This window comes from Panicum virgatum, chromosome 3K (genome assembly GCF_016808335.1).
Source record: "Panicum virgatum strain AP13 chromosome 3K, P.virgatum_v5, whole genome shotgun sequence".
Lineage (NCBI taxonomy): Eukaryota > Viridiplantae > Streptophyta > Magnoliopsida > Poales > Poaceae > Panicum > Panicum virgatum.
The window spans coordinates 56,322,632-56,337,336 of record NC_053138.1 but is presented as its reverse complement, the minus strand read 5'-3'; the positions used below and the strand labels follow the sequence as shown (position 1 = coordinate 56,337,336).

General features: G+C 45.0%; 1 protein-coding gene, 1 long non-coding RNA gene and 2 pseudogenes across 2 annotated transcripts; 2 read left to right on the top strand and 2 right to left on the bottom strand.

Moving 5' to 3' along the window:
• Positions 1–2,354: 2,354 nt before the first annotated feature.
• On the bottom strand, positions 2,355–5,627 carry LOC120701079 (annotated as a pseudogene).
• A 362-nt stretch (positions 5,628–5,989) lies between these two features.
• On the bottom strand, positions 5,990–7,827 carry LOC120699776. Its single transcript, XR_005685589.1, has 2 exons — positions 7,278–7,827; positions 5,990–7,136 (listed from the first exon to the last, which is right to left on the bottom strand). It is a non-coding gene; the product is annotated as an uncharacterized LOC120699776 (long non-coding RNA).
• Positions 7,828–8,166: 339 nt separating this feature from the next.
• Positions 8,167–8,853, top strand: LOC120699775 (annotated as a pseudogene).
• Positions 8,854–11,784: 2,931 nt separating this feature from the next.
• LOC120701078 lies at positions 11,785–13,895 on the top strand. The gene is made up of 5 exons (XM_039985244.1): positions 11,785–11,796; positions 11,898–12,057; positions 12,154–12,530; positions 13,125–13,406; positions 13,482–13,895. Exons 1-5 carry the CDS (start codon positions 11,785–11,787, stop codon positions 13,893–13,895), a joined length of 1,245 nt encoding a protein of 414 aa, XP_039841178.1.
• Positions 13,896–14,705: the final 810 nt, after the last annotated feature.

Here is a 14,705-nt window from a genome sequence, read left to right as displayed (position 1 = left end):
ACTCACGATATGTCGATCCATAACACTAAACAAGTGGCATGCTTCATGCGAAAGAACAAAGGGAACAGATGACAAGAAGTAACCATGCACAATAGATAAAGCAAATAAAAATCATTTACTGAGGCCAAATACTTGGAAGGTCACCATAGACGATTAATATCCCTAATAAACCCTAAAACTCTCTCTAGCTAGAGGCTAGAGCTACCACAAGCTTGATGCCTGGAGATAACTAATACTCCCTCCATTTCAAATTGTAAGTCATCCCAATTTTCTTGGAGAGGTCATCCCAACTATCTTGGAGAGTCAATCTATTTTTATGTTTGACCAAAATTATAGAAAAGATTACAAAAAATTTATAGAACAATGAACCAATAGGACAAATCTCATGAAGATGCAGATGCAGAGGAGGGAATGGTCTCTCTCTGTGTGTATGTGGGTGGGGGTGTCAACAAAACGACATCATGGCAGAACCAAGAGGAAAGAAACGTTTTAGGGAGGAAAATAAAACCAAAGAAAGTATCATTATAAGCTGTGGCGATAATCTTTCCTTTCTTGCTACCTCCACTTGTAATGCTGAATTGTCTGAGAAAAAAAACTGTGTGACCGAGCAAGCAAAATTGAACAGTGTTCCCTTTGCCATATGATTTGGAAGATCATTCACATGGGCCCTGTTTGGATCCATGAGTTAGAGTTAGATTGGATTAGATTGGAGTTATCTAACCCAAAAGAATCCAAACAGGGTGGGTTAGATTGGGTTAGATGCATCTAATTCACCCAAAAACTATCCGCTCCAAGGGGTGTTTATTTGGGTTAGAGTGGTGGGCCCCATGATTTTTTTCTCTCCGTGGATCCCGCTGTGGCTGTGGCCGGTTCGTCCTCCCCCATCCACGAGGAGTATGCGAGCAGGGACCAGCGCCTCAGCGCTGCCGCCTCGCCGCCCCTCCCTGCCACACCCTCTACACGCCACCCCTCCCCGCCTGACACCCGGACCTCGCCGCCCCGCGCCGACCTCGCCGCCCCGCTCGGCCCCGCGCCGCCCAGATCTCGCCGCGTCGCGCCATCTGGTCGTCGCCGTGCCGCTCGAAGAAATTGACCAAGATCTGAGGCGGCCTTGGCCTCGCCGTCCATCCTCGCCGCGCCGGTCGTCTGCCCTCGTCGTGCGCCCACCCTCTCCCCACGATCGGAGCTGCGCCCCCCTCCTTGCCGGCCCCAAGATCTGCGCCCCCTCGGAGCGGCACCACACCGAGCGCCGGCTGTCCGAGCGCCGCCCCTCACCACGGCTCTCCGTGGCGCTCGGCCATCTCCGTCCACGCGGCCCCAGATCCCTCCGATTTGTGCCCCACCATGGACGGAGATGGCTATGACGGCAACGACTGGGCCTCGCAGGACTCCGGCGCCAACGCGTGGAGCAGCCCCGCCCATGCTCCCGCTGCCCGCGACGTCCTCGACCTCAACTCGCAAGCGGCCGCAGTGGAGGAGTTTCCGGGACTAGAACAGTACGGAGCCTACCTCCAGGGCGACGCCGTCGAGCTCCTCCCTAGCCGCGGCAGGGGCTCCGAACTCCCTCCCTATCGCGCACCGCGTGCCGGAGTAGGAGATGGATCGAGGCCACACAAGAGATGGCCACAAGAGATCCAGCTCGAAAGAGCATTTAAAGGAGCAAATGATTGAAAAAGTACCTTTAAGCCAACTCTAACCCTTGCATCCAAACACCATTTTGGTTAGAGTTAGTTCAGGATTAGTCTAGAGCTAGAAACTAACTCTAACTTCTAACCAAGTTAGATGGTTTGGGTTGGGGGGGGGGGGGGGCGGGGTTAGACCTCAACATCTGGTGGGCACAATGTTAGAAGCTAGGTTTGGCCATGACCGAAACTTTGTAGCTGAGCACATGGTCGACCTCCAGGAAGCAGTATCCACCTCTGCCACTGCAAGTTTGAGGAGAGCCCTTCTCACTACCAGGAAAGAAAAATCTTGCACGCACGAAAAAAGAAAAAAAACAATCATCCGTGTCATGTCATCCATTTCTGAGAATGAGTAAAAACATAATTTGATCAATGAGTAAAACATCTCTCCCTATCGAACAGAACAGCTGCCGTAGATGGACTGATGGCTCAACTGTCCAACCAACACTGCTACCATTCCTACGAGTACTTTGCGCGTGCCTTGGCGCGCCCATCCTTTCCACGTTAGTTGAAGAAAAGGTATGCCCATCCTTTCCACCACAGCGAAAAGTTATATTAAAAATTACATTTAGATGAAAATGGGGTGTATATATATATTATGAGTATAACACATCGTTTTCACTTTAGGTGTGTGTGTGTGTGTGTGTGTGTGTGTATATATATATATATACGTAAACATACATAGCACACACATATGGATATTTGCATATGAGTAGTTGTACATGATGAAAAGATATGGAGGTACATTGACATATACTGAAACCATAAAAAATTTGTAGACCTACTTGGAGACCTGCTTGTTCATAATTAGAAACTTTATCTGACAAAAACAGCTGCCAAAAAAATTGTTGATGCCTCTCTTCTATACCTACTCAATGTGCTTCGTGATTAGAGCTCTATCACACTCTGAGAACCCGAAATAGTAGGAAGGCTGGGATATAGACTCCCCTTCTGAGTTCTTCCGGAAAAATGGAGCCCAGGTTAAACAGACCCCCTTGCCCACTGCTTATTGATGTGGGGATTTCCTTCGACCTGTCAACCTAATTGGTAAATCTACGTGTCTGGGCTACGTGCTCGTCCTTTTCGAGATTCCCATGTCTTTGGAACCTCAGTGCCAGGGCGATGAACATATTACTAGGTTGTTCTTGTCCATCAATGTTTATCTGCCCCATTTCATTCATGAAGACTTTTTCCTTCAGACAGTTCACCAGCATCCAACAATCTGTCAACTGAGGTTGATACTGGTAGTTCAGCATCAGCTTTCCTCAATGGTTCGTCCAAAAATTATACACATTTGTCCTGCAGATGCAAACACAACTACAATGAATCCCTAAGGCTCCATTTGGATGTCGATATTGGAGGCTTTGGTATTGAATTGAGTTGAATACCAAATCTGACTGGCAATGGAAATGGACTGAAATACCAAAACTGTTGTTTGGGTGGTCATAGAATTGCTCGGGCTTCGCAGACAGAGGAGAGGAGCCGCGCCGGCCGGGCGTCGCCGGCGAGGAGAGGAACGGCACGGCTAGGATTCGTAGGCGGAGGAGAGGAGAGGCGCTGGCTGGAGCCACGCCGGTGGAGGAGATGAGTCGGGCCACGCCCGCGGGGGAGATGAACGGCACTCACAGAAGCCCGCGCCCGAGCCGCTGCTCTGGTTCCCGTCCGTGCCGACCACGGGAGTCAAGTCGTCCCGTGGAAGACGCTGCCGCTCGGTGCAGATCTGGGATGCCGGAGTGGGAGGCGGCCGTGTTGCGGGGGTGGCACCGGCGGCCTGCCGGGGAGGGCGCCGGCGGCCGCGTCCTCGTTGGACTCTGGCCCCACACGACGCCGACGAGGAGGCGTGACCGCATGAACTGGCGGGGGCGGCACCCACAGCATGCCGGGGAGGCCGGCCCAACGCCGGCGAGGAGGCGAGGGCATCCACCCATGGGAGTCGCGCAGTCCGCCTACTGGTATCCGTCCGCTGCCGCCCTGGCTCGGGTCTGCGCCGCGCCTCCGGAGTGGAGCCGCCGCTGCCCTGGGGTCCCGCGCTTGGAGGTCCGCTGCCGCCCTGGAACAGGAGCTCAGGGGAGAGGAGCGGCGCGGAGGGAGCAAGGAGGCCGGGTCGTCAATGTAGCGCAATACGGAGTCCAAGAGGTCCGAATTGAGGGAGGTGGTGGAGCAGTACCCAGAATACCGCTTGGCATTGGCTCTAGTTTCCAATTCCAATTCCCAAATCATCCAAACAGCTGGCATTGAGTGTATCCAATGCCAATTCCGAATTCCAGGCTTCAATGCATACATCCAAACGGGGCCTAAGTGACTTTTTACAGATCAGATTTGAACATGCCATACACTCCCTTCGTTCCAAAATAAATATAATTCTAGAGTTCAAATTTTGTCCCACAAAGAATGCAAATTTTGACCCACCCACCACAAAAGACAAGATAATTTCCGGAAGATTCTCACAAAAGACAACTAACATCTCATTCACTCCTCACAAAGGACAAGGGGTATTTTAGTAATTTTACATATAGCATTGGTTTGCGTGTTCGGTTCTAGAATTACATATTTTGGGACGGAGGGAGTATTGTCTAGTCCATCAAATTATTTTTACAAGATAATTTCATAGAATAGTACAAATTAGAATCACCAACCACTTTGGTTCAACCCTCTAACCTCATCAAGGGCCACTAAAATGATGTTAAAATTTTTTGGCAAAAATGAAAGGAGAGAGGATGTTGCAACTGACCTCAGATACATCTTTAAATGTCACTGCCAAGTGAATCCTTCCTTTCTTGATATTATTTAATGATATGCACTTGCTATGTCGTTATCCACCTCTCAGCTCATGTAAATCAATGGTACATTCTCTATAAAAAAACAGAATGTGTCATATTTTTTATATCTCATTTCTGGAAATTTCCAAATATATCATAGCATTACAGAACAAAAGTGATGGATTGTCATCTTCAGCACAAGCCAATTGAATCAAGACACCAGGTTAATAAGACAGTAGAAGCATTATCCTATATATTTACTGGTGCCAAAGGGTGCTTAGCCTAGCGGTTAAGACACTCGAGCGGCACTCCATAGGTCCTGAGTTCGAATCCCCGTGGGAGCGAATTTCAGGCTGTGGTTAAAAAAATCCCCTCGCCGGTCCCGTGTGCCAAAGCACTGGTTAAGAGATGGCCGAGGTCATCCTGAGAACCGTGTATGTCCCAGGCAATTCCCAGGGGTTACGGTTCCTAGTGTCAGGGCGGGGCTGGGGTTCGGGGATTTTCTCGGTCGGGGAAGCCGGGGCTTCTTCTTAGCTTAATACCGGTGGGGCGGTCTTTCCCCACCCGGCCGAGTTTTTTTTTCTATATATTTTCTGGTTAATGCATCATTAGCAACATGAGCTCAGAAAATAGAACACACCCAAGCAAGATATCCAACATGGGGTCCTTATCATGAACTTCCATGAAAAGTTCATTTGATGCCTCTCACGATGTGATTGGTATATTTAACTCTTCAAACCGCTTACGGGATAGTGTTTTCCTCTATATCTGTGTTTGAAATTTGAACAGACCAATACAACTTTTCACATAAGAGTCCTCTAGTCCTGTGCAAAAGAACATGAGATGTGTTAAACTAATGAAGAGTAATACAAAAGTTGGCATAGGTTAAGCAGATGATTCCATGTCGGTTCCTTCTAAAATCCCAAGGTCCATATACACAATAGGAGGCCTCTCCTCAATATTGAACCAGCTATTTTCTGTAGAATGCAATGACATTGGTACAATATTGAAGATAACAGAAAGGAATTGAAAGTTAACCATCACAGTAAAGGGAACTATTAATTTATTGTTCCTCTTGATGTTGTTGGTCAGAATCGAGTTTTGAAGCAGAATAGCCCATAGGTTAAAGAACAACATTTGTTTATTTTAGGTACATAAATTTGAGTGGCATACCAAATTCTAGCATTAACTGTCTATAGCTAACATTACATGTAGCCCTGAAGGAGGATTGCAGAAACTATAGGGAACTGGGAGGGCTGATAGGATAATTTCTGAAACACTAGCAGGAATGAAGTTGCTTCTTATCTAGTAGTTGCAAAATTTTTGACATCGATAACAATCATATTGGGTTGGCAGAAGAAAATATACCTCACTAAGGGGAAAAATACACAGCGGACAACCTTCAAAGAATTGCACTGAGAATGCTTTTGAAAGTAGTAAAAATAAATTTGAAAAGGTAGTTGTAAAAATATGACCTCAACTAATGTCTTCCAAATGCAGTATCCATCAACTTATTCATGTAAAACAAATCGAAGAGATTGAGTGATCAGTAAGAAACAAAATCCTAACTGTGTTGAAAAATTACAACACAGGACAATAGTAACAGTCATCATGAACTTCGTGGGAACTCAATGGCATCAAGCCCATAATTAATGAGTAGTTTCAGTCATCTGAAAATAAGGTGGCTGCACAAAGCAAAGTCTTACATGGCCAAGAAATGGCCAGCTCTGAACAAACTTCTCATGGAGGTAAACATTGGTGGATTCCTACCCATGTAAAGCTTCTGTACACTTGCTTTGCTCTGTAAAATAACCAGATCAAGTGAGCTATCTGGTATTGATGGATGGTAATGCCTAGTTGCAGAACTAAAATGGTAACTGACTTAAAATAAGCATTGTTAAAGTGGCAGTACCTAGTAAAATATCACAAAATGGAGCATATGAATTAGAAAATCAAGATACAAAAAGGAAATTATACAACCGTCCAAGGTTTGAACTTATCCAAGTACCACAGTACGATGGGTTGTAGAAGTTGTAAAATGATCTTCTCTATACAGATAGGCCACATCTTGTCGACTGCATGGTTTACCCACCGTACTGACTCTGCATAAGGAAGGAGGTGATAGATAAAAATAATATGAGCTAAACGTGAGTAAGCGGGAACAGTCATCTAAATGGAAACAAAAAGGAGAAAATGAAATTGACAGCCTAGTCAACCAGGATTATCCCTGCATCATTTAACAAGCGAAAATCTTGGATTGGATCACAGAAAAAAGGTGAATACTCTTTGTTGGTAGGCAGATTTCATCTCCTTATGTTGCATCCTCTTTCACAGTTTCATCGCATACCCAGCATTTATTTACAACAAGAAGGAACAGTTTCATCGCATACCGATTGTAGAAAATGTATTTTCTCCTTGTCCAATTCATAGCCAAATTCATAGGGCATACGATTGATATAGCCTCATAGCCACGGGAAACCAAGAGTGCACAGCAATTTGCTATGAATTGGACACTTGCTGACTTGCAGTTAACACCATGGAAAGAAACCCAATAGGAAGTAATATAAGGAGGCAGGGAGAGTAACATTAGTATTTTACCAGTAATGTAAAGATCGATCTAGAGAGCCGAGTGATGTGAATGTGGTCCTCGCTGGAACAGGAAATCTCTAATTAACTTGCAAATTAAATGGAGGAACTGAGATAGCACAACGGAAGATGGTGAGACTGCTAAGAAAACATCACACGATTGGTAGTACAGTAGCATCATGTTGCCAGGTAATACCCAAAGTAAAGAAGAAATATATAAATTTCCCATGCACCATGCTAAGAAACATACCTGCTTACGTCAGTTGGCAACGTGCGGCGTTATGTGGGCAGATCTGTGAGGGAGCACAGCAGCTACGGCAAACTGCACAATAGAAGTGTGTGGTTACAAGAGCTGGTGTACCACGTAGCCCAGGAAAACTATAGAAATAAATCGGTTTGAGTAGGATAGCAAATGTTACATCATAAAAGTTGGGACATAATCAGAAGCTAGAGAAAAAGAAAACATGATTAACATTCTTAGCAGCAGAAGTCGATAGTCACATTTGCGCAGTCTGTAAACATTATTAGATCTAAATAATTGGACAATAAGCTTAGCACGGACTAAAGAAAGCACCAGTAAAGATTATTTCGTAATGATTCCATGATTGAACAGAGCACCAGACACGGATGGCCATCATTGAGGCAACATTGAAAGATCTAGAACTGAATGAGAGCAATAGGATTTGAGTCGGATCTAATGGATGGAAGAAGAAGCACAGATAGGTACAGGTGGATCTAACCATAAGCGGGAAAAGAAGGGCAGTGGCACGCGCCGAAGCAGTCGTGCCAGGAGGCGGCGAGCCCCTTCACCGGATTTCGCCTCCAACCACGGCAGCTCCGGCCAAGGACCCAATTGCGAGACCCCAATTCTTTCTAGGGTTAACAGTGCAAGAACTCAGGGACCCCATTATAAACAATAACTTTGACTCTCAAACTCATATAGCTAGTCTGTTGGATAGTATAGACATATAGAGAGTGAATGTTTGCTAAATGGATAGCTAAATGGTAATATGAAGACTGAAATTTAACTAGTCTTTTAGAGATGCTCTAACAGCAGTATTTTATAGTTGAAGAAGTAGATGTCATGAGTTCAGCAGCTCCATTCCTTTCCTCCCCCAAATCCACCCTCGCCGCGCATCCCCATGGCCGCCTTCTCCAAGGCAGACGCAGCGGTGGCGCTCCTCTCGCTGGTCATCGCCGTGGCGGCGCCGCTGATAGACTCCCAGGTCGTCCTCCCGCGGCACCTCTACCAGGCGCCGCTGGTGCGCGCCTTCCAAGGCTTTGTCGACGAGTTCGATCACTACCTCTTCGCCGCCCCGCCGCCGTTCCTGCACGGCTTCATCTGGCTCGCCCTCGCCTTCCTCTAGCCAGTCGGCATCGCCAACCTCTACGGCATCCTCGCGCGCCGCCGCTGGGTCGCCGCCGCCACCACCCTTATGGTCGGCGTCACCATGCTTACATACTTGGTAACCATATAGACCTCTCTCCTGTATTCTTCAATTCTTCTTCCCAGCATACTGATTCTTCTTGGACAATTTCTTCAGCTTTCTGATGTTTACCGTGTTGATTTCAGTCTGCCATATTTGGGGAGATGTTGGGGTCCGGGAGAGCAACACCAAAGCTGGTTAAGTTTTACTCTCCAGTGGCTGCGATTGCTGTCGCTTTAGTTCTGCGTGGCCTCTGCTTGTGCGCAGACTTGGAGGTGCCGGCTACTGCAGTTGAATCCTCTGTTCAGAAGAAGAGGGTCTAGTAGCTAGATTAGCAGTAACTCAAGGATATCTAGCTCTTTTCTTCAGAATAATCTGTTCAAGTATCGTCACCAGATGCGAGCTCTTTTCTCCAGGTTGGCAAAGAAAGTCGTTTCAGACACGGTCTCAAAAAATAACTTTAAAAATTTATGAAATATAGACAATATATATTTTCACGAAATTACATTTCAAGATGAATATACTTACATCATTTTCATATTTTCAAACTCAAAACACAAAATTATTTATTTATAGTCAAAATTTAAAATATTCGACATAAGACAAACTCAAGACGACTTTCTTTTCATATATGGTGGGATTATTATGATTACTCTTTTCAATATTGTAAAATATGTTTCTTCCGCTATGAACCTTTTTTGATCCAGAAAGAGCTTTAGTCATTAGTCAAGAGTTGCTAATTAAAACTTGCTAAAAGTGAGCAAAGTCCAAAATACCCTCGCAATAACTCCACGCGCCACCCTTGGGAAACAAAGCACAAGTATGGGATTTGTGCAGATAATTAAATGAAGGGCAGCATGGTCATCACCTACTGAAGTTTAGCAACCTAGGTTTAGGGTAGTCCCAACCGAGACTCTACTATTAGAGTCTAAGCATCAAAGACTCCATCATGAGAAATTATACTTCCCAATGCAAAGTGTGTTATTTTGGTTTATATGGCTCACTTGTCTCTCTCACATTCATTCTTGATTTGCGTGAAGACTTGGAGTCTAAATAAGACTTGGAGTCTTGATTTCTCTCCCTTTCTCTTCCATAAATATACTGCCACATCAGCAAAACACAATAAATAGGAGGCTTAGACTTCATAGTAGAGTCTGGGTTGGGACTGCCCTTAGTACGCATATATAGTTTAGCTTGGTTTGTTTAAAAAAGTTCTAATTGGTCCGTTTGGATCACAAGCCTCAAGCATAGTTAATTTAATAAAACTAATTTAAGGGTGAAACTAATTTCAAAGTTACAGAGGTTCCACTTGTGACAAACTGAAGTGTCTTACATTTTAGATCAAAGTGCTCATGGCGTGCAAATTATAAAGGCTTCTTTATTATTTACTTATGCCTCTATTAGTATCAATTGTCTACCGCTGTAGATGGACTGATTGTTCAATTGCTCAACACTACGGTTACCCATAACGCAGCAACAGAAGGGCATGGACCAACGCTTCGTACGGCAAGACGTGTGGCCACCCGAAGATGCAGGAGATCAATCATGCAAACTGAGGATGGACTGAAGTTTAAAGGTCGAAATGGACAAGTCCTGTGTTGCCCATAGTTTCTTGGGTGTTTCTTCTCCTCCATGAGAGGTGCCGACAACCGCCGCCGTTTCCAAACCGTGACGGCTCCCAAGCATGGGGTAGCATTGCATTCGCACTTGCGGTTGCCAAGCACACAAGGCGCTCGAGATGGAGTCCCACGCGCCACGAGCGCATGCAGAGGCCAAGCCAGCCCAACTGATCGTTGGGGTCCTCTTCACAACAATGCTTTTTTTTTAAATGAACCAGCAGGAGAGCTGCCAATTATATTAAAAAGAAGGGCATCACAGAAGGGAGAACTGTACAAACTCAAGAAGAAAAAAGGAAAACACACAACCGCGCAGCACGGGACAAATTACGTCCGGCCGGCAAGAGTGGCGAGATCTTTAGCCCCCGCCAGAACCCAGCTACCAAAATCATCTGACTTTAAAGAAGACGTTGTCGCTTGTGGCTTCTTGTCGATCAAAAATCCTCGCGTTTCTTTCCTTCCAAATTTCCCAGGAAATTAACATGATTAAGGAGCACACGCCATTACCAGGGGCGGGCCCCATTGAATTCAATGGTATTCAGTTGAATACCAATTATTTTTGAAAAAAAATTTATACATATAGTGTATTCTAAGTATATGATTCAAAAAAATCAAAATCATACTACAAATTGGACTACTAAGAGCTCAATCTTCATTTTGGCCAAAAACAACTAAACAGCCCACCCACCGCAGGCCCAATTCCCTCACACGGCCCAAAAATGAGTCAATTCCCCCCAACCCTGCCCCGTTGGCCCGTTCCCCTGATCCCCTCCCTGCCCTCCCGTCGCCTGCCGCCCAGTCCTCCCTACCGCGCCCGCGCCGCCGCCTCGCCTGGCCATTGCCGGTCGCCGCCGCCGGCTGCACCGCTGCAGGCCGCCGCCCTTCGCGCTCGTCAGCCCCGGATCCATTCGTTCCAGTTGTCCTGGGGGCAGGGCGGCCCTGCAGTGCCGCGCGCCTAGGCGCGCCCCCGTCGCGGCTCGGTGCCACGCCAGCGGGCAGGGGCAGGCCGGCGCGCTTGGCGCACCGCGCACAGCGGCCAGGCCCGCAGGCCGCCAGCGCCAGGGGCGGGCACAGCAGGCCTGAGGCCGCAAGGGCCGCCGGCAGCAGGGAGCCACTGAGTTCAGTTCGTGAAGAAGACGGCCAGAGACAGTGAACTAAGGTGATTTGAAATTTATGTATAATTTGTGATTACTTATAGTTATGGATTTGTGAAAAAAGTAGCAGTAATGTATACATGTAGTCATAATTTTCTAAATCTTGAATCCTTCTAATTTGTAGGTTTAAACTATGAAAAGGAAGAGGGGTGGTAGTGCCGCCATTGATTTGAAATCTTTCTTGCAAAGAGCTGCAGCAAAGAAAAAACCTCTTGAGTGAGAGGTTGTTGCTCCACCTATTAATGAAAATCAAAGGCAGATAGTGGTATTTCAAGGGCAGAGTAGCAGTGGGACAAACACCATACCTCTTGAAGCAAAGAGAGATGAGCAGTAGCAGCAGCCACCAGCTAATCCCTCAATAATTGAAGATGATAAATCCATGCCTATAGATGAATCTGACTCCGGCGATGAAGATGATAGTAATTATAATATAGAGCATGATCCGGGATTGAGGCCTCCTATCTCAAGCTATCCCGTCAATGACAAAGATTCGGTTAGAAGGTCATACATTGCATTGGGACCATGTCAACCAAGAATGGAGAGAGAATTATTTCCCCAACATGAATGTGGAGGTATGCGCCGATTCCAACCTAAATGGTTTGATGAATTCAAGTGGCTAGAGTATAGTATGCATACAGGTGCTGCATATTGCTTTGTTTGCTACTTGTTCAAGGATAGTAGCAAATATCCTGGTGGAGATGCTTTTGTTAATGAAGGTTTTCAAAATTGGAATATGAAGTGCAGAATTCGTAGGCATGTTGGTGCTATCAATAGTGCTCACAATGAAGCTGAGGAGAAATATAATTTGTTCATGAAACCTAGGACTTCAATTCGTGAGTCTATAGGCTCAAACAGTGCAGATTTCAAGGCTAAGTATCTAGCTCGTTTAACATGGTCACTAAAGTGCATAAGGTATCTTTTGCGTCAAGGGTTAGCTTTTCGTGGTCATAATGAGGGAAAGGATTCAAACAATCAAGGGAACTTCAAGGAACTTTTGGCTTGGCTGGCAGGGAATTTTGAAGAAGTTAACATGGTGGTTCTTGAAAATGCTCCACACAATTGCCAGATGATTGACCACAAGATTCATAAACAACTTATTGCTGCTTGTGCTCATGAAACAACCAAATTTATTATAGAGGAACTTGGTGATGAATGCTTTGCCATTCTTGCTGATGAGTCTAGTGATGCCTACCAACAGGAACAATTGGCCCTTTGCTTGCGTTATGTCAATAAAAATGGAGAACCTGTTGAGCGGTTTCTTGGTCTTGTGCATGTTGAAGATACTACTTCATTGACTCTTAAACAAGCAATTCAGTCCTTACTTATCAAATATCAATTGCCTTTATCCAAGATACGTGGTCAAGGGTATGATGGAGCTAGTAATATGAAAGGTCATGTCAATGGTTTGAAGAAATTAATTATGGAAGAGTCCCCTTCTACATATTATGTTCATTGCTTCGCCCATCAACTTCAGCTAACCCTTGTAGCTGTAGCTAAAGAGAATATTGATTGTCAATGGTTTTTTGGGCAACTTGCATATTTGTTGAATCATGTCTTGCAAGAAAATCCGCATGCTTTGCATAGCTCAAGCTGAATACATGATTGAAGCACTGAAATTGGGTGAAATTGAAACTGGCCAAGGATTGAATCAAGAGATGGGCTTAGCAAGACCAGGTGATACACATTGGGATCTCATTATAGAACTGTTATGCATATGATTCATTTGTATCCTTCAATCAAGAAAGTGCTTTTTAGAGTTGGGAAAGAAGGTAAAGGGGTTGAGGCATTAGGAGCTCAAACTATGCTCAGAGTATTTACCTCATTTGAGTTTGTTTTTCTGCTCCACATGATGAATGAAATATTTGGATACACAAATGACTTATGCTATGCTTTGCAATAGAGGGAGCAAGATATTGTAAATGCAATGGATCTTCTTGAGCTCACAAAGGTGGAATTGGATGTTTTGAGAAGAGATGCTGGATGGGAAGAATTTCTTAAGAATGTCACTTCTTTCTGTGAGAAGCACAAAGTTAAAGTTGTTGATATGGATGGAAAGTATATTCCTATTCAAAGATCAGCTAAGTTCTATAGAGGTGCCACAAATTACCACAGGTTTCATGCTGATATGTTTTTGGGTGTCATTGATAGGCAACTTCAGGAGCTGAATAGCAGGTTTGATGAGGTAAACACAGAGCTACTTAGATGTATGGCAGCATTCAATCCAGCTAATTCTTTTTTTGCCTTTGATAATGAGAAGTTGGTTAAGCTTGCTGGGTTCTATCCTCATCACTTTGATTTTCAAGAGGGGAATCAACTTCGTTTTCAACTACGCAACTATATTAATGATGTGAGGAATGATGAGAACTTCAAAAATTTGAGAAGTCTAGCAGACTTGTCTATGATGCTAGTTAAAAGAGATATGGTTTCTCGGTATGACATTGTGTACAAACTTCTCAAATTGGTTCTAGTTCTTCCTGTTGCAACTGCTGGTGTTGAGAGGATTTTTTCTGCAATGAACACTATCAAAAACAAGTTAAGAAGCAAGATGGGACAGGATTTTCTGAATAATTGTTTGACCACATTCATTGAAAGGGAATTCTTCTTGCAAGCGAAGGATGAGGACATCATCAATTATTTTCAAGCTATGAAGGACCGAAAAGTTATCTTGTAATTTGTAAGCATCCTTATCAATGATATTTATTGTTTTAGTACCTCTATTTTCTATATGTTGAACAATTTCAGAATTCAGATTATGAACAATTTATGTTGTTAGTACTAAATCATGTGCTACTAATATGTATGTTGGGCTGTTAAATTATTTTTTTTCACTGCTTACAATTTTGAATACCAAGGTCCCTAATCTTGGGCCCCGCCCCTGGCCTTTACGCGAATTGCAAGCTGCTCTTGCCATTGCCGTCCACCACTCATGAAGGTCACCGTCTTGCTGTGTCCACTCCCTCGGATGCACTGTTGGGATTGCTAACCATTTCGATATGGATGACCAAATTTTCCTAGTGAATCTGCAGCCAGCAAGGAGATGCATCGCCGTTTCAGGCTGGCATCTGCAGAGGGGGCATGCTGATTGGTTCGGCCAGCCCCTTGCTTGTAGTCTGTCCGCTGTCCACAGCCTGTTTTGAACTGCCAACCCCGAGAAAATCTTGCAGCTTGCAGGCGCCCATGACTGCCAAATCAGTGTGTCGAAATTTGTGATCGTGGATCCAATGAACTAGGCATTGTAAGCCGACCTGGCCGAGTAATTCCCATCCACCATGAATTTCCATGTGATTTCGTCTTGCGTCTCTGAGTTTAGGGAGATGGTTTGTGTTGCCTTCCATAGGTTGACAAACTCTCGTAGGTGATGCAGTGAAAAACCCGGGTGATGAAAATTGAGGTCTTTGATCCAGTTATTGTTCCTTAGTGCGTCTCCTAGCATTCTACTTTTCTTCCTGGAGATCATGAACAGATTTGGCGCGAAGTCAAT

Bases quoted from the DNA above. Each gene is read 5' to 3' on its own strand.
- LOC120701078 (XM_039985244.1), top strand. The intron at 12,531-13,124 runs GCAATTCAGTCC...GCTTTGCAATAG, and splicing joins CTTCATTGACTCTTAAACAA to AGGGAGCAAGATATTGTAAA. The intron at 13,407-13,481 runs GTAAACACAGAG...GATAATGAGAAG, and splicing joins TGAATAGCAGGTTTGATGAG to TTGGTTAAGCTTGCTGGGTT.